Below are 19,751 nucleotides of genomic sequence, written 5' to 3'. Positions count from 1 at the left end.
AACATGTCAGTGTCCAAAAAGTTACTCACTGGTTGATCCCGATGATCCACTTGGTACTTGCGAGCAAGACTTCATGCAAGGATGTGGAGAAGATGAACTAAGTAAAAACAGAAATGATCTCTATGAGTTTGAGACTTTGATTGCCGTTGATTGGTCTATGTCAGATTCTGTGCTTCAAAAGCCTTTTACTGAAGAACAATGTATGAAAGAGTGTATGGAAGATTGCTTCTGTTCTGTGGCTATTTTCAGGTTAGGTGATAGTTGTTGGAAAAAGAAGTTACCACTCTCAAATGGGAAATATGATCCAAATCTTAATGGTGCTAAGGCCTTCTTCAAAGTGAGAAAAGAACTGAACACAAATAATATTAATAGACAAACTTTGGTTTTGTTTGGTTCTGTGCTTTTGGGTAGCTGTTGAAATATATATTATTTCCTTTTGGGCTTAATCATGTGTTTCGTCCTTGCAATTAGGTGTCATTTAAAAATTAGTCTCTGTAATCGCTAATTCTGGCAATTTACCCTTGCATTGTTTAATCATTTAAAATTTCATCCTTTGAACAACTTAATCACTGCCACGTCATCAAATTAGCAAAATGACATGGGAATGGACAAAAATACCCTCGTCATCCATTCGTGAAATGACATTTTTACCCCTGTCTTCATCTTCTTCTCAAAATAAAGACGAGAGTATTTTTGTCAATTCCCATATCATTTTGCTAATTTGATGACTTGGCAGTGGTTAAGTTGGTCAAAGGACGAAATTTTAAATGATTAAACAATGCAAGGGTAAATTGCCAGGATTAGCGATTACATGGACTAATTTTTAAATGACGCCTAATTGCAAGAACGAAATACATCATTAAACCTTCCTTTTATTATTCTATTTTAATGGTTGTTTATTTTTCATTGCGAAATGATAGATACAGTGACAAAATTTATCAAGAAAATTTCAAGACAGTGTATTTGTTAATACCTTTTCTTAATTACACATCATTATCTCTCTTGATTTCCGCCAAATAACAACTTTAAATTATAAAGTAATTTCAACATGGCATCAGAGCCCTCGATTTTGGGGGCCTTGCTTCGGCATAAACCTTAGCCTCCATCACTACGACATCTTTCGTTTTTTTTTTCTTCTGGATTTGATATCCAGCAACATTGTTCACCGAGTACTATTCGCGCGTGCAATGTTCATCCACGTGGTACTGTTCACGTGCACTATTCATCGGAAAGAAGAAAGAAAAAAAACTCAATTTCGTAGCTTGCAGTTCAGATCAAAAAGTGAAAATAAAAAAGGATGAATAAATCTAAGACCATTTAGGTAAGACAATCTAAGAGAGAAGGCGTGACGACGGTGGTGATGGGTAAGACAATTTTCAACTAATCAACCGAAGGTCGTGCACTCCAAGATACTTCTGATCAAGGGCAGCGGTCTTTCTCAAACTCACTTCCGTCCACTGATGAACAACTGTACAAGCTTCTTGAGTCTTAAACAACTTCTCATATGTTTTCTTTCGGTTCCATTGCCCAAAAAGGCAATTCTTTAGAGCCAGCCCTTCTTAGTGTCAAACTAAGTCGCACTTGGATTGTTGATTTAGGGGCTACCGATCATATGACAGGAGAGTCTAGTATGTTTTCTTCATATAGTCCTTGTGCAGGTATTCTAGCAAATGTTTATAAGAGTTGTTAACATACACCCACTTATTTTTTAGAATGTGTGTTTTAGCAACATTCACCTTAAAGTGTATTTAACAACTTTTTAGTTATATCTATGCTAAAACACTCCCACATAAAAATAGTGGGTGTGTCCTAACAAACCCCTATATATACACCCACTAGTTTTTATGTGAGAGTGTTTTAGCAAGCTACGTCTTCAGGTGCATTTAACTACTTTTTAGTTATAACTTGTTAAAACACACCTTTTAAAAAATAAGTGGGTGTATTCTAGCAAATGTCTATAGGCGTTGCTAACATACAACCATTTATTTTTTAGAAGGTGTGTTTTAGCAACATTCACCTTAAAGTGTATTTAACAATTTTTTAGTTATATCTTTACTAAAAACATGTAACAGCCTGATTTTTAGCTAGATTTATTTTAATTACTTTTATTATGTGTTTGTGTGTGATTATTCATCATTGGATGCATTTTCATGGTTTCCGTGTTTGAAGGATATTTTAGTCATTTTAGACTTATGGGTATTTTGGTCATTTTGTGAGAACGGGTAGAATTATAAGTTTTGGTGAGAATTACTTTAGTGGTTAGTGAGAATAGTTGTTTTACTAAGTTACTAGAGTAAAATTGAGATTTTACCGTTTAGTGACCGTTAGTAACATTTTACCGTTATTTGACCGTTATTAATGAATTATCGTTAGAGTGTAGAAACATTTGAGATGTGAATAGAAATGGGTTAAGTCCATTAAGTGGAGGGTTAGACCCATTAAGGAGACTTGATATAAAAACCAACACTTATGAGAAATTTCCTCACCCTTTCATTCATAAGATATTTTTGGAGAGAATAGAGAGAGAAAGTGGGAGCAAGAGGAGAAAAGGGTAGAGAGAAAAGGACTTGAAGAACAAGGGTTGGGAGAAGAGCTAGGAGCAAAATTGAAGCCTAAGCTAGAGAGATTAACCTACTAAGGTAAGGGGGTTAGAATTCATCATAATCATTATTATAATTTTCAATTATTTGTATGAAAAGTGCTTAATTGGATGAATTGATTAATTGTTCATAAATGATCAAATTCGTGCTCCAATTGTGATGACATGTTTAGATGTATGAAGTTATGAATAATTGAATTGTTGCTAGTTGATGATCAATAGATGTTGTTGTTGTTTAGTCATGTTGTTGATGATAATTCATGGCTTGGGTTGCATGATTCATGATTTTGTTATGGAGAAATGAGATGTTGTTGGTGTTTCGATGAAAATGGGGAATTGGTCCAATTGTCAAATGTTTTCAAGTTTGATTGAGTTTTTGTGAGTCTTTTTAGTCATATTGACCTATAAACATGTTTTGGAAACACATTTGGGCAATGAGGGGTCAAAATTGGGGATTTTGGGTGAAAAAGGGTTCAAACCCGTAACATTTACTGCAAAACTGTGAACGTTCGCTTAGAGGTTCGCTTAAGCAACCTATAAGCGAGCATTCATATGGATTTTCTGGGTTAGGTCGCTTAAGCGACCAGTTAGCGTGCTGGTAAGCGAAGTTTTCTGGTTGCTACTGGAACTCGTTCGCTTAAGTGAACATGTGGTCGCTTAAGCGAACTGGTGAGCGACCAGAAAGCATGCAATGTGGTTTGTCAATGTAACTCGTTCGCTTAAGCGAACAGGTCCAGTTTCAGCCACATTAATCTTTTGTTCCGATTCTTTGGGGGCCAATCCGAGCTTTCTAAAATGATTCTTTAAACATGTTTAACTACTGTTTAATCCCCTAAAACTACTGGAACATGATTAGGTTGCCTAAACTTGAAATTCTTCATTTGAGTCTTAACTTGGGAATTTTGGAACTTAGACTTTTGTCGGAAACAAACTTTTGCAAACATTGGGACTTATAAGTTGAACCTACAGCTCATATAGACTTAGGTAAAACTTGTAAGTGTGGTCAAACATCTTAATCATGTAAAAAGTGATATTTCGGGTGGGAATGTGAAAGGTTGTGAAATTGGGTTTTTCATATGAACTGAAGTTATTCTTGGATTAATGTTTAATAGTCCGGAGACGACTCAAGTTCATGAATACATGATTGATTAAGGTGGTTTGAGAAGTTTCAACTTGTCTACGTCGTTTTGTCTTGGGATTGTCAATGTTGGTCGTTTGCCACTTGATACGGTTTTTGGTCAAAAATGTTTTCTTGAGTCAATTACCTTATGAATGGTTGTGATTATTCTTATATGACTAAGTGAAGTTGTATAAATGAATGATTGTATTGGATATGATGTTTATCATGAAATGTGCATGCTATCTTACTTAGAATGTAAGAAATGCTTGAATGGTAAAACTATATGTGATAGTTGATGTTGAATGACCTTGTTGATTATTGATAATTATGTTAATGTGTGATGGTGAATATTATGATTTATTTGTGTATGGGCATGTTTTCTTGATAATGCAAATGTTGTGGAGATAATCAATATAATTGGTTGTTGTCCTATATATTGAGGTGAAAATTGTGGATTGTTGTCGCATTATTGAGTCCTTGTACATGTTCATGCATCATAGTCGTGTTGAGATTTTATATGATGTTTTATTCATTATTGGGCTTCGGCCTAGCAGAGATCATTTGTGATCTAGTTTTTGGGCTTCGGCCTTACAGAGATCATTTGTGATCTAGTTGTGGACTTCGGTCTTGCAGAGATCCTTCGTGATCTAGTTTTTGGGCTTCGGCCTTGCAGAGACCCTTGGTGGTCTGGATATGGGTGACGACCTTGAGGTGATTTGGTACCACATGCATATATGTGTCGATAGGTGCATATCATGACATGAGTCTTATTGATATATGTGTTTGATAATTGTGTATGAATAATTGGAAATTGATATTTGTTCATGACACATGTGATTGGTGATTATTTATGTGAGATATTGGGGTTTGATGTAAGTATATGTATGAGAATATTATTATTGATCAAGTGCATGATGTTTAAATTGAAATATCCATGTTAACTGTTATTTGGATTATGATGATGTAATACTTAACCCCAGTGGTTTTGACCGCCTACCTGTCTGTATGGATGGGTAGACGTTGTGCAGGGTTAGTTGCTCGGTGAGTTTTTGTGCTTGGTGGATATCGGGAGCTTTCTCCGATATCGGTGTTTAGAGTTTAGTCGGCTCTGATCTAGGCTTCGTTGTGTCGGTCTAGATTATCTTTTACTTTGGATTTTGTTATGATTGGAGATTTTCCCGTATGTTGGGAATTATGAGATTCATCTATGTTGATGTATTAATCGATTCATGACATGTATATTTGGATTACTCTTGTTTATATTCCGCTGCGACTGTTGAAGTTTATATACATATTTATGGTTTTGAATTTTTGTATGATGGCGTAGCCTCTATTTCTTGAATAAATGTATTATTCGCATGTTTAATTGTTTTAATAGAAATAGGAGTGTTACAAAACACACCTTAATAAAAATTTGTGGGTGTATCCTAACAAACTCCGTATATATAACCCTATCTATTAAGTTTTGCGACTAAAAAAAATTAGATGTTACAATATTCCTATGGATGACAATGCTCTTGCTAACCTTATATGTATTGAACAACACCAATATTATTACAAGACAAATTCAAGCTTCTGGATAATGAAGGGATTTCAACACCAATATTATTACTGGACTATTATTTGTCAAAGTGTTGATGATGATTACATTGATGTTCTTGAAAAAAAAATATCAAGGATAAAAGGAGAAAAGGGCAAAGATTGCATAGACATTGAAGCATACACATTGTTAGAATGAAACATTGTCTAGAATTATTGCAGCGCAGGCCATACCACCTGATCACTTTTGAAATCATTCATTCGTATGTAATATTTTTTTTGGGTATTAGATTTATGTCCTAAATATTGAGAGGAAGCAGAATTGTTATAATGACGAATAATCACTTGGTTCATGACTTCGTTCAATAAATCAGCACATTTCAATGCAATTTGGAGAGAAAATTAAATCGTTCCTAGATTTTTAGATTTAATAGAGACACTCCAAATAAAAAGTGTATCGAAAAAATCTGGTGAGTTTGAAGTAGAAGCTTTAAAAGAAGCAATCTTGTATAAATATACCCTTCTAATTACTTCCCTTGAAAGAAAAAAAAAAGCCAAAGATCTTGGCTAAGATATTGACATTTTTATTACTATAATTTTTTTGTATAAATGTTCTTTTAATTATATCAGCGATTTTAGAAATGCAATCATATACTCTTTTATTCTATCTAAAACTATAGTACTGGATCCCCTTAAAAAACCTAAAGTAATGGTTACAATCAATTTCTTTTGATAAATAGAGATGATCCGAATTCAAAATAAATTGCTTTCTAACATTATCATTTTAAGCATTAACTATAGCCTTCCATATACTAGAAGAACTAGAGTTCTTTTTTTTTTTTTTGTCAGGTAGTTTAGTGGCTAGAATTTACATTACAAGGTGAATGAGTGGGATGTCCGGGGTTCGAACCCCAACCCCTGCATATAATAATGCATTGTCCTACCAATTGAACTATGCTCACGGGACTAGAATTCTTTGTGATTGAAGAAAGGAAATGTATAAATTTAATGTATTTTCCGAATAAAATATTTTGATATATTTTATGAAATGGTGGGGAGATTACGATCATAGGTTTGAGTTCAGCCTCATACTATTTTGAAAATTTATATCTTCTTAATGTTTTTACTCTATGTTCCATATTAAGTGAAACATTTGACCTTGTAACCCATATCAATGCACAATTTTGATATTAAATAACTTTACAAATTTTTTAGAAAAAATTATAAAAATTTGATATTTTGAAAATATTCATCGAGATGAATCCAACGACATCTTATATGATATTATTTATCTTTGTATATTAGTAGAAAAAGAAGGTCAAAATATGTTAGGTCAAAAGTACACATTTTCAAATAAGTCATCTATTATATAACAGAGGGAGTAAATATAAGATAAAAAGTGGCATCCACAAGTTTCAAACTCACACGTGTATGGAACCATGTGAAGAAGCTAAATGCCACGCTATTTCCAATATTATTTTTTGCAATATTATCTTTTGAAAGACGCTATTTCAATAGTTGTTTTGCTTATGAAGTTTCATGCATCATTTTCTCTATAAGTAGAGTCAATTTAGAGGCAGAAAAGGATATGAAAATTTGCATATTTATGAGTTATGTCAACATTATTTTTAAATCATTTCTTCTTTTCTCTGGTGCATGAGAGTAATACCATTAATCAATGAGCCCGAAGTGAACATTCAATTCACTTCAAAGTTTCCAAAGTAACCAAAAAGATATTCATGCTTATCCATATTACATTTAATTAGTTTGCATAACCAGCGGGAACGAATCGAGTTTAAAGGTTAATATGTCCACACACACGCTTATTTGGCACCAATCTTTTATGGCACCAATCTTCCTAGTCATGCAAAATGTAAAATATAATCTTTTATGCCATCATAATATACTCTTTTATGGCACCAATCTTCCTAGTCATTGGTTTTAATGACAATAAACTTTTCGATAACAAAAGAAATCTTCTAAATACATACTACTACAGAATAACTTCCTTAAGTATATGGTTAAAAACATGTTTAATAATCTCAAGCAGGAAGCAACACAAAAGTATAATGAGAAGATGGCTTGGACAATCAAGTAATAGAAGTCATCAAGATTGATTAAGAGACACAGAAGCATGTATTTGACGACCCTTCAAAGCTTTAACAAGTTTGGCATTCTTCTTTTCACTTTGTGCCATGAAATCGTTAAATTCGACCATAAGATCGGTATATTTTCCAAATAAATCATACACCTGTTGGAAATATAAAATAAGCATTCTTCAACATAACAAATTTGGAAATGCAACTTCTATGAATTTGGATACATAAAAGTATATACCATACCAATAGTTGTAATTCTCCTCGGGTAATTAATTCTCTGGCATAGATATGTAGGCACTTCAAAAAATCCTGATAAATTTCAGGATTGCTAAATTTCTCTTTGACTTTTTCAAGGAAGACATGCTCTTCTCTGAACATAACTGAGACAACAAAACTTTTTAAAGTTATAAAATGAATCATAAAGGGAAATATCGTTAAAATCACTATCAAACAAATGATAAAACACCAAAACAAATTGAATATGTGATTTTTACATGCAAACGACGAGAACAAGCAAGCCTCATCCCACTTAATGGGGTCTGCTACATGGATCAAACAATGTCATAATGTTCTATCATATATCATTTCTCTATCCAACCTGGTAATCTCTAGATATTTGTTAATAATTTCTCGTATAGTTTTTCTTGGTACTTCTGCCTCTATTGATTTTACTACAGGTATTTTCAATATATTTCCAAACCACCTATGTCGAGTTGCCACCATCTTTTCCGTGATAGGTTCTACCCCGAATCTCTCTTTATCTTTCTTTAATATTTTCATTTCTAATCATATCATGCAAAAAAAATGTATTTTGTATGGCCTAGAGCCAACATTTCACAATAGAGAGGCATGATAAGTGGCAAAAAAAAATGCATTTTGCTTTAGATAATGACTTTTCAAGTGTTGCAAATAGTTCACAACTTCAAGAAAAGACTAATTTTTATAATTTTTTATTCCCAGGTGAACAATATATGAGATAGCAATTTGAAGTATATTTGCTTCGTTTGTTCAAATATGCATGTCATACAATGCTACCTAAAGATAAAGCGACGCAAAAAAAATATAACATAAAATCATATTAACTTACTTTTATTTAAGACATGACCAAATAATCCTTCTGCATAACAACACTTTATTAGAAATAACAATAAAGGGAGAAAAAATTAGACTTTATATTGATGTGAAAATTGGTTGTAACATTACCGTTGGATTCGCATTGTGTCAAAAACTCGTTAAATCCCTCCACAAGATCGGAGTGTTTTCCCAACAAATCGCCTACCTGAATGCAACATGAATTCTTCTCCGTTACAGTATTTTTAACATAATTTTTGTATTAAAGTTTAATGTTCAATGCAAGCCATATTCAATTCAAGAGTTATAGGATGTGACAGAAAATCAAAAAATGTAACTTCTGAAAATTTGGATGTATAAACAATATTACCATTTTTTGTAGTTCTTCTCTTGTAATTGTTCCCATTCTGTAGCTATGTAGGGACTTCTCAAATTTTTGGTAATCCTCGAGTATTCCTAACCTCTCTGTGACTTTGTTCAGGTAAGAAAACGCTTCACTCGACATAACTGAAAATGAAATATTTTAAAGTAATAAACAAATCGAACGTAAATGAGTTCACTATAATGATCATGTAACCTTCACCTGTATGACACTCCTTTTTTTCGTCACGCTTCTCATTTGCACTCATCGAACCTTTGTCAATTTCTGGATCAGGATGTTCGACAATGAGGTCGCGATTACCTTTCTTATGAATGGTCATGTCACTGTTTCGTCCATCAGACACCTCTGCACTCATCAAACCTTTGTTAAATTCTGGATCAAGATTTTTGGCAATGAGATCATGATCACCTTGCAAATCTTTGGCCTTCTCGGTACTCAGTTCGACAAACAAATTCCTAATGAAAAAGCATTTAAAAGATTATCAATTTCAAGAAATTCAAACACCATTATCAATGTTGAATTCAACTAAAATGGAATATATCTATCGAGAAAGAAAATACTAAATCTCAATTGCATTATGTAAAACAAACTATTTATAATTAGGATGTAACTCATTAAAGTTACTCCAGAGTTTAACCTTTAATTAAATTATAATCAATGGATAACATTAATCACAAATTGATACTCATGTGATCCTATTTTGTGCATTTATTTATCACTAAATAGCTTGGAATATTACACAATTGTTATTGTACCAATTATTAGCTTTGAATCAATTATTGTTGTTAACCTAATTAGAATTCACCTAAATACAACTTTTTGCTTTGAATTAATACGTTAGTTGACAATAAAAGGAGAAATACAAAGGAAGATAATGAATTATAGTCCAATTGTTTTGGATGGGTTTATGATCCAAACCGTTGTAGATCGTAAGTTTAAAGAAAGAGGAGATAAAACCGTTAAAATACTTTTTTATCATGTTTAGTTTTATTTATTTTAAACATATAAAAAAAAGAAAGAGGTGAAAATTTCTTTTTTTTGTGGTTAACTCTTCGATTCTTATTCGAAGGGGCCCTAGTAATCCGGAGTTCATCAAGTAATTGTTCCATCCAAGAATAGAACTTAGATTCGTCTAACTCATTCACTACTTGAGCTCAATTGTTTGTGTGAAGAATATTTCCTTCTTAGACTTGGTTGAGTTTTGATGATAAAAAACCCCATTAGAAAAGAAGAAACACTATGGAGGCACCAGAGGAAATTAAGATGAAGATGAAGACTTTTAGATTATATAGTGGGAATCATTGTAAGTATGGTCTTTATATTTGAATTATTACTTTCCACATCTATATAACTTATAATGCTCAAGAAATCCTTTTGAACTTATTACAAATCATTTTTCTAAGTCCCCATATGAAGCAATGCCTAAAAACTTCTAGAAAAGTCATTTTTAAGCATATGTAACCGGTTACACATTATATGGTAACTGATTGCTAGTATTACAAATTTCAAATTTTTTACAACATTGTAGTGTAATCGATTACACCCTTATATGGTAACTAGTTACCACATTCAAAATTTCAAATTTTATGAATGGGTACCATTTTAAATTTGTGTCTTTTCATTTTAAACCATTTTTGAAAGGTAGCATTGCTTCATGGACATTTTCTAAAGCCTCTATAAATATATTTCAGATCAATAAAACATCAATCAACTTCCATATTCAAAATGGTTTCTGAGCATCAAGGTATATTCATTTGAGAGTGATATTAATTTGATAACAACCTTACAATTATTCTTCATTATTCATTTGTAATATTTTCGTCATTGTTTCTTAAGGATTCTTGTTAAAAATAGTGGGGGTGCTATCTTCCTTGTTTGTGAGAATTTCAACATAGAGTCTGGTGAAGATTCTTGTTGTAAAGATAATAGGGTGCTATAGAAATATTGTTAGAGAGCCTTGGGGTAAGGTTGCTTGTAAAAAAGATTCTATCACAGTGGAATTCCTCAACGGGGTGTGGAGGGAGTGGATGTGCCCTTAGTTTAAAAGGGAACCATTATAATTTCTTGTGTCCATTTTTCTCTTCCCTACGCTCTTTATTTTTCGCATTCTTTCATATCTTCAACACAATTTTCTAGAAAAATAATAAGAACCTTAAACTCACAAAAATAACCCTGCCATAAAAAAAACCTAAAATGTCCAAAAACCTAATTCACCTCCCTAGGTTGCACTCTGAGCTTACTGTTTGGTTAATATTGAAGATTTTATATAATTAGGGTTTCATAATAATGAAAATAAATACACAAAGTTAAACACTACAAGAGACTAAAATATAATTAGGGTTTCATAATAATGAAAATAAATAACTACCAAAGTTAAGAGTTAAAAATCATGCAAGAAAGAAACAAATGAATATGATCTTGCTTCACAAAGTTAAACACTACAAAGAGACTAAAATATAACTAAACATTAACCAGAATTAATATAAAACTAAATCACATTGCAAAAAGTAATAATGAAAAATAAAATAAAAAATAAAAACTTACGATTCTTGTGTGGTAGATAGGGTGGGGCGTTTGGGTTGTGAATCAATGTCAGCAACATCATTATCTTTGGACCTTTTCATTTCTGTTTCAAGAATAAATAAGTGATTAAAAGAAAGAAAAGCAAACACTATAATATTACAACTAAAAAAAAAAAAAAAAAAAAATCATAAAGTTTGAATGAATGATGGGTAAATCAAAGATCCTAGAAGTGAATATTGATGATGATGATGATATTGATTGTAGAATTCAGAATATCCTAAATCAGATGATGGGTAAACCAAAAATCCTAGATGTGAATGATGATGATGATGATAGATGTAGAATTAAGAAGATCTTAAATCATTCAAAATGAAACCCAGAAAATGGATCTAACCTAAGAGAATTCAAAAAAGCCTGAAACACGTGATGATGATGATGATGATCGTAGGTATGGAATGGATGCTGGGTGTAAATCAAAGATCCTTTGCGAGTGACATCTTAGTGTATGTTTGGTTGTGACAAAAATCAATTCATTTTTATAATTAAAACTAAGTACACATGTATTTTCACATTGTCCTTCTCATTTAATGTTTTTTTATCATCCAATTAAAATAGATTATGACTCACTTATATATTTTAACCAATCAAAAAATAGATCATGACTCATTTATTTTTCATTAGCCAATCAAAATGAATCATAACTCAATTGTAAATCAATACATATTTTTTTCTATATATAAAAAAATTGTTTTTAATTATTTTCATTTGCTTCCATTATGACTCACTTAAATATTTTAGCCAATCACAAAATGAATTGTGACTCATTTGCTTTTCACTAACCAATAAAAATGATTCATGACTCATTTGTAAAGTAATACATTATTTTCATATATATATATATATATATATATATATATATATATATATATATATATGGCAGCAGCTAACTTACACCCACCTAAAAACACTAAGGTGCAAGTTAGCAACCTACACCCACTAATTTTTTTACCAAAAGACCAATAATTTCCATTAAAAGTATGTTTTAAACAAAGGATAAATTTGTAAATTTCATTCTTAGACAAAACATGAGAAACATGTTTCCTTAAATTTTTCTAAACAATATTCAAGCTTAAACAAACAATTTACATGAACTCACAATAATTTTACTTTTTTTTCTTGAAATTCATTACAATTTTTCTTTTGTTGACGTTAAAAGTCATTGTGTATTTTTTTACGTTAAAGTAATAATTATATATTTTTTCATTACAGTAATAATTATATAATTTCAAGAGTAATAATTTTTTTTTCCCTCAAAAAAATAAAAAGAGTAATCATTTTTTCATTAGAGTAATAATTATATAAAAATTATCCTTTCATTACAATTTCTTAAAACACAATTATCGTTTAATTTTTTTTTACGTTAAAAGTAATAATTGGTAAAAAAAAAGACAACTAATAATTGTGTTTTTTTTTTTTTTGCAATGTATATATTTTATTTTTGACAATTTAGTTCTTCTTTTTGACAATGTATTGTATTTTTTCCCCTTCACATGTGACAATATTTGGAATGAAAGTGGGTGTAAATTAGTGAAGATTTTTTTTTTCGAACAAACAAAAATGGAATATATTAATAACTATGGTTTACTCCGCACAAGGCGTGCAAAGGAGAAACCATCCAAAAGTATTTACAATAACAAAGTGCTAAACAAGCCGCACCGACCAACACCAAAACAAGCAAAAACTGTAACGTCCTAGTCGTTATTTTATTTATTTTAGAGTCTTTTATGTGATTTTAAATAATATTTGTGATTTATGTGATGTGTATTATTTTATTATATGATTTATTTCAATATAATTAGAATAATATGAGAAATAAAGTTATTTTGAAATGTGGGGAGTTAATTAGGATTTAATAAAAATTAAGGGATTTTAATGAAATAAAGGGGGAGTTAAGAAAAGAGAAGTCAGAAAACGTTTCACGTAAAACAAGTTTTGGAGAGGAAAAGCAAGAACAAGAGAGAAGAGCCTAGAAACCGATTTTGTTGTGCAATCTTTCTACAAATCTAAGGTAAGGGTGAGACTATCTCTCAATAATAATAGTATGTAAATTCTGAAAATTGTTTAACATGAATTGTTCTTGAGATAAAAATTGGGAAATTAGGGTTGGGCTGGTTTTGAAAGGAATGGTGTGAGGATCGTGTTTAATGTGTTGTATTTTGATGTTCAGAATGAATTCCTAATCTATAATGCTGATGTGATCAGAATTTGAATGAAATTAGAATCGGTTGGATAAATTGGAGAAGTTTTGTATGATTGTTGGAATGATCTGAATTGTTGTTGTTGATGCCTGTTTTGTGTTCCTTTAGATGCTTAGTTGTGTATAGGACCTGTAAACATCTGCTGGAAAACGTTTTGGGTGATCAGGGGATTAAAATTGGGTTTTTGGAGTGAGAAGAGGTTTGAACCTGTAGGTTTTTGCACTGCCCAGATGAATGGTCGCTTAAGCGAACGACCCGTCGTTTAAGCGAGCATTCAAGCAAGCTGCCCAGAATGCGATTTTGCCCGTTCGCTTAAGCGAACAATGAGCGAACCCGTAAGCGAAAAACCATTTTGATTCTGCCAGAAGTTCGCTCAAGCGAACCGTCAGCGAGCGGAACCCAGACTTTCTGTGAGTCGGTCGCTTAAGCGAACTGGCCGTCGCTTAAGCGAAGATGACCTTAGTCAGCCACTTTTGAACTTTGCCTCGTGCACTAGGGGATCCTTTTGAGTATTTCTAAGTGTTCCTTTCAACTTGTAAGACCATTATATATACCCTGAATCCTACTAAACACATTGTTAATCGAGTTGGTATAGTTTAATGTATTTGTGGATTGAAGTGGGTATGAAACCAAGTGAAAATATGTTACGTTGAATGACTTGATGTATTAGTATGATTGACATTAATTATACATTTTTCTGATGTTGGATTGGTTGTGATGAAGTTGTATGTCATATATATATATATATATATATATATATATATATATATATATGCATTAGTTGAGTTGTATGTAGATATACACAAGTGGGTTAGTTGCATAAGCATAAAAGTGGGAGAGCTTCGGCTCTGGAATGTCTTGTCGTTCAAAGCGGTGGAACACTAGTTGTTCAAAGCGGTGTTTAGCGGTGAGGACTTATGTAGCGGTGAGGGCTCCGGCCCTGAATATGGTACCACATGCATGGCTGCATTTGTCGAGGAGTCTTAGGGGTGTTGTCATGTCATTACATGAATTGATGATGTTGATTGAATTGCTATATCTGGATGATGTTGTTGATTATGAAAATACTTATGCATATTGAATAATCATTGATATTATAGGGTGTTAGATTCATTTGATGTTATTATATATTATTATTATTATTGTTTGTGAATCTCACCCCTTCTGCTTGAAAATGTTGTCCTTCCTATGGGTAACTTGCAGGTGATCCTGAGTAGTAGGTGGTGGCTCAATGTGTCTAGGGCTCTGATACATGGGATGGGATTTTAATGCTTCTTTTATTCCTATATATGCTATCAAATTTTGGAACTTAATGTTGTAGCCCTATTGATTGTTGAATTATGTCGTTGAGGCTTTAACGCCAAAATTTTATTGGAGGATTAACATGTTGGATGTGATGATTATTTGATGTTAAGAAAATATTTCCGTTGCATAATTAATGATGATTTGGAGGATGATTAATTATATAGTTTTATATTCTATTTAAGAAATTTTGAATTAGTAGTGTGACATGCCCGTTTGGGTTAATACTCTGATGCACGTTATTTATTGATTAATTGATTATTGGGAACGGGGTGTTACAAAAACAATTACTAGTGGACGCCCATACAAAGGAGCGGTTGCTTCCACCAGTCATGATAGTTGTACGTAATAGTTGCCTGTTTTGACTTTAACCAAGAAAAAGATGTCAATTTGACCTTTTCTATGACTATGGACGGTGCCAATGTCGTATTTTTAAACACATGGTCCTTCATTTCCTTCCATAGAACCCATACCGAAGTGAACCAAATAACCCTGAAGAACATGTGCGTAAATCTAGGCAATCCAGGCATATTAATAAATTGGGTGAAGTGTTGATAAAGATCAACAGGTGAGACAAAAGATATACCTAGCCAAAGCCAAACCAGAGACCAAAGGGAACCTAAAATATCACATTCCAAAAATAAATGTGTTATGTTTCCTGACACCCGCAACCAAACACACAGGTCGCGTCGGCCTGAGAAAGAACCCTCCGCCGCACCAAATTGTCTTTAGTTGGAAGTCTGTTACGGAACAAGCGCCAAGCGAACACCGACATCGTAGAAGGGATATGCTGATGCCAAACGTCGACAATTTGAGACCTATCTAACCTGTCAACCGAGGTAGTAAGGAAGCGGTATGCCCCCCTTACCGAATAGCCATGAATAGGGTCTAGCAGCCACCTCAAAGTATCTTCGACGTTTTCCTGTAAAACAATGTTATGAAATAACACAAGACACTCCCTCACACTCTCCTCCTCCCACGCCAATAAACGACGACGCCATAACCTCTCCCTCCCAACAACCGCCCTTAATCCTGTCCTCATCACCTCCACCGAACACTCCTTATCAACAGACAACTCAAAAAGGCAGAGAAATTTAAACTTCAAAGGGATTTCCCCAACCCAAATGTCATGCCAAAAAGAGGTACCCCTACCATTTCCAACAACCCTACGAACATTATTATCAAACCAGTGACCAACTCCCTCACCCACCCCATCATGAATCCTATTCATAGACCGCCACCAAACCGAGCAATGACTATCTCCCTCTTTCAAACGACCCCCCTCCTCACCGTACCGAGCTTTAAGTACACGGTACCACAATTCCTCCTTTTCCACCAACATCCTCCGCCACCATTTACCCATTAAAGATAAATTAAAGGCACCCACCCACCTAACCCCCAACCCTCCTTCCTCCTTTGGAGTGCAAATGGACTCCCATTTTATCCAAGCAATTTTCCTATAATCCTCACATCCCCCCCAAATTTTTTTAAAAAAAACAGATTCGATAGAAGAAATTATACCTGCAGGGGCTTTGAAAAAGGAAAGAAAGTAAACCGGAAGAGAGGACATGAATGATTTCAAAAGGACCAAACGACCACCAAAAGATAGAAACTTGTGGTTCCACGACGACAAGAGAGAAACAATACGGTCAACAACAGGTTTCCAAAAAGAAAGTTTCCCAGAATCCCCTCATATAGGCAGCCCCAAATAAACAAAAGGAATGGTGCCTCTTCGACAATTCAACATCATAGCGGCCTCTGACAACCAAGAACCCAGAATATTTACACCAGTCAACATACTCTTGTGAAAATTTACTTTGAGACCCGACAGTTCCTCAGATAAAAGCAACACCGACTTCATTGTACGAACATTCAACCAACTTTTTTCACCCATAATTAAGGTGTCATCCGCAAACCTCAGCTTCAGCGTCAATACCATAACCTGTAAACTGGTGCGCCCCCTCAGCAGCTTTCATTAACTCATTAAGGCCCTCAGCAGCAATCAAAAATAAAAATGGCGACAAGGGGTCACCCTGACGAAGACCCCACTGTAAAGGGAACTCGGATGTAGGACTACCATTAACTAAAACATACGCCTTTGCCATTCCAACACATTCGAACATCCATTTCCTCCAAATTGTCGGAAAATTCATATTTGCCATAACAGAGTCCAGTTAAAAGAAATCAACGGAATCATATGCTTTTTCAAAATCTACCTTAAACAAAAGTATATCTTTTTTCAACCGGGTCGCTTCATCGACAGCTTCGTTAGCAATTAAAATTCCATCCAAAATTTGTTTCCCTTTAACAAAAGCCGCCTGGGATTCAGACACCACCGTACCTATAACATGTCGAATTCTATTTGCAAGAAACTTAGCAAGGATCTTGGATAAACTACCAATCAATGAAATAGGTCGGAAATCATTCAATCTTTGAGGACTATCCACCTTTGGGACGAGAGCAATAAAAGTAGAATTTAAACCCTTTGTCAACTTTCCATTTCGATGAAACTCCACCATGAACCGAAACAAATCATCCTTCAGTAAATTCCAAAATTCCTTAATAAAACCAAAACTAACACCATCAGGACCTGGACTCTTGTAACTGTCACAATCCCAAACAGCTTGTTTCACTTCCTCTAAAGAGAACGGCTTAGTTAAAGTACCCGCTTCAACCAATGAAAGTCGGCGAAAATTTAGACCATCTACAGTTGGCCGCCTTACTCCCCTTGACTTAAAGTGATTGGAAAAATGGTTGAAAACAGTCTCACGAATAGCATGCGCCGCCTCAGTGAAGATTGTTAATTTGCACCTTAGTAATACTTATAAAAATGAGTGTAAATAATCAAGTGGGTGTATAGGAGTGGGAATAGGTTAGGCCAAGCTAAGCTTTACAAGGCCTGAGCCTGGTATGCCAAATTTTTTGAAGGCCTAAGCCTGATCAAAGGTCTGTCATAGACTTACTTTTTGGGCCTGAGCTGGCCTTCTGAAAGCCTGATACGACCTGTTAGTCTGTTTAAAAGCCTATTTCAAATGAACATCTTTAAATAAGCAATGTAATCTAAGTTTAAATAGGCTAGCGAACTAATATATCAATCAAACTCTCTTTCGATAATCAACATGAATTTTTAGAGAATTTAACTATGTATTGTATCATATTTCTATTCTAGTTTATAATAATACATTTAAATATGCAAAAAATTAATGTATACTAATAAACTTAAATTACTGAAAAAGTCAACAAATTTTTATCCTAATTCAACGTACAAAATATAATATAATAATAAATAATAATATTCATATTTACTTAAATAGGCCGGTCTAATAGGCCTAAGAGGCTTTTTGAATGGCTAGTGACCTGGCCTTTTAAGCTAAATAAGCTTCTAAAAAAGCCTAAGCCTTCTCTATTTAAGAAAAAAGCATGGCCTGGCCTGGCTTGTCGTAGGCTAGGTCCTAGGCCCCTGTAGGCCGGCCTAGCCTATTCTCATCCCTAGGTGTAGGTTGCTAACTTGCACCTTAATAATTTTAGATGGGTGTAGCTTGCTAACTTGTACCTTAGTGTTTTTAGGTGGATGTAAGTTAGCACCTTAATAATTTTAGATGAGTATCTTATGAATATATAAAATTTGGTTTACTAAGTTATATTCTTAAATTCGGTCCCCCTAAACTAAATTTCTCATTTCGTCCCTGATTTCAGACAACGGTTTTGCCACTTATCTTTTTTCGCAACATTTTGATCAATTTGCATATGGATTTTCAAGATTTAAATATATGATTTCATTTCGATAGGAGCTCTTAAGGTTCAAATATTTGGTTCTTCACTCATGTTTTCATATGAATTTCAGACTTGCTGCTTGAAAATCCACATGCAAATTGATCAAAAGCAAAAAAATGACGTGAAAAAAGATAAAGCACAAAATTGTTACCTTAACTTAATGCATAGGACGACGAGACGAGCGTAGTTTTATCTTAATATTGTTTTAAAAAAATTAAAAACATTTGTCAAAAATTTAAAAACCAACAATATATTAATGCAATATATTACTCCCTCCATTCCTTTTCTTTTGATGTTTTAGCTTTTGACACAAGTTTTAAGGAGTAATTAAAGTATATAAACACTTGTGTGTTTTTTATTTAAATTTCCTTATTTATCATTAAATTCACATGTGATAAACCAAAAGTCACAACTACTTTAATAGTTTATTGTGTTTTCCATCAAGGGTAAACTTGAAAAAACAATCATAAATTCACTAAAACATCAAAAATTTTGGAATATAGTTGAAGTTCTAAAACATCAAAAGAAAAGGAATGGAGAGAGTATACTAATAAAAATAAAAATGTATATTGTGTCAAAAAAAATGTGTATTTTTAAGGAAATAATTTAATAAGTATTACAAATTTATTTATGCAGTGTAATTCGTTTGGTTTAGTTTTAGAAAAATGATCTAAAATCCAATCTAATTAGTGAATTCCAAGAAACGAACATATCTAATATTATTTGATTTTGTTCTATCCTCCGGGTTTCAAGATTTGGTTTGCTTCCTTCAAAAAAAATAAAAAAATAATTTGGTTTGTATTTTTTTGGAGACAAATATACGAAATGACAATAATCATTGAAAACTCACATATACGATTTGAACCCCAATCTTGGTATTCAACCTAACAAATTTGGATCGATTTGAATTTGAAATAAAAAAAATTGTATCTTGAAATTTAGTGAGGATGAAAAGTATGAGTTGAGATTATCTCCATTTTCTAAAATAAATGGTAACATCCATTACTATAGTTTTGTAGTAAATACACTATATAAATGCACATATGTCTAGAATATGTAATACTAATTAGACATTTATACACTA

The 19,751-nt window shown here is 33.0% G+C and overlaps 2 protein-coding genes across 2 annotated transcripts; both read right to left on the bottom strand.

Annotated features, from left to right (window-relative positions):
* Nucleotides 1-7,130: 7,130 nt before the first annotated feature.
* On the bottom strand, nt 7,131-11,867 carry LOC25502794 (paired amphipathic helix protein Sin3-like 1). Its single transcript, XM_013590355.3, has 8 exons — nt 11,728-11,867; nt 11,355-11,436; nt 9,012-9,265; nt 8,799-8,935; nt 8,561-8,636; nt 8,445-8,474; nt 7,601-7,737; nt 7,131-7,509 (listed from the first exon to the last, which is right to left on the bottom strand). The coding sequence occupies exons 2-8, from the start codon at nt 11,432-11,434 to the stop codon at nt 7,366-7,368; spliced, it is 858 nt and encodes a 285-aa protein (XP_013445809.1). The 5' UTR covers nt 11,435-11,436; nt 11,728-11,867; the 3' UTR covers nt 7,131-7,365.
* A 3,587-nt stretch (nt 11,868-15,454) lies between these two features.
* On the bottom strand, nt 15,455-16,256 carry LOC112417389 (uncharacterized). The gene is made up of 2 exons (XM_024773003.1): nt 15,721-16,256; nt 15,455-15,512 (listed from the first exon to the last, which is right to left on the bottom strand). Exons 1-2 carry the CDS (start codon nt 16,254-16,256, stop codon nt 15,455-15,457), a joined length of 594 nt encoding a protein of 197 aa, XP_024628771.1.
* Between the last annotated feature and the right edge of the window lie 3,495 nt (nt 16,257-19,751).

Source organism: Medicago truncatula, chromosome 8 (assembly GCF_003473485.1).
Source record: "Medicago truncatula cultivar Jemalong A17 chromosome 8, MtrunA17r5.0-ANR, whole genome shotgun sequence".
Classification (NCBI taxonomy): domain Eukaryota; kingdom Viridiplantae; phylum Streptophyta; class Magnoliopsida; order Fabales; family Fabaceae; genus Medicago; species Medicago truncatula.
Note: the sequence above shows the minus strand (reverse complement) of the source record. Positions and strands in the feature narration are given on the sequence as shown.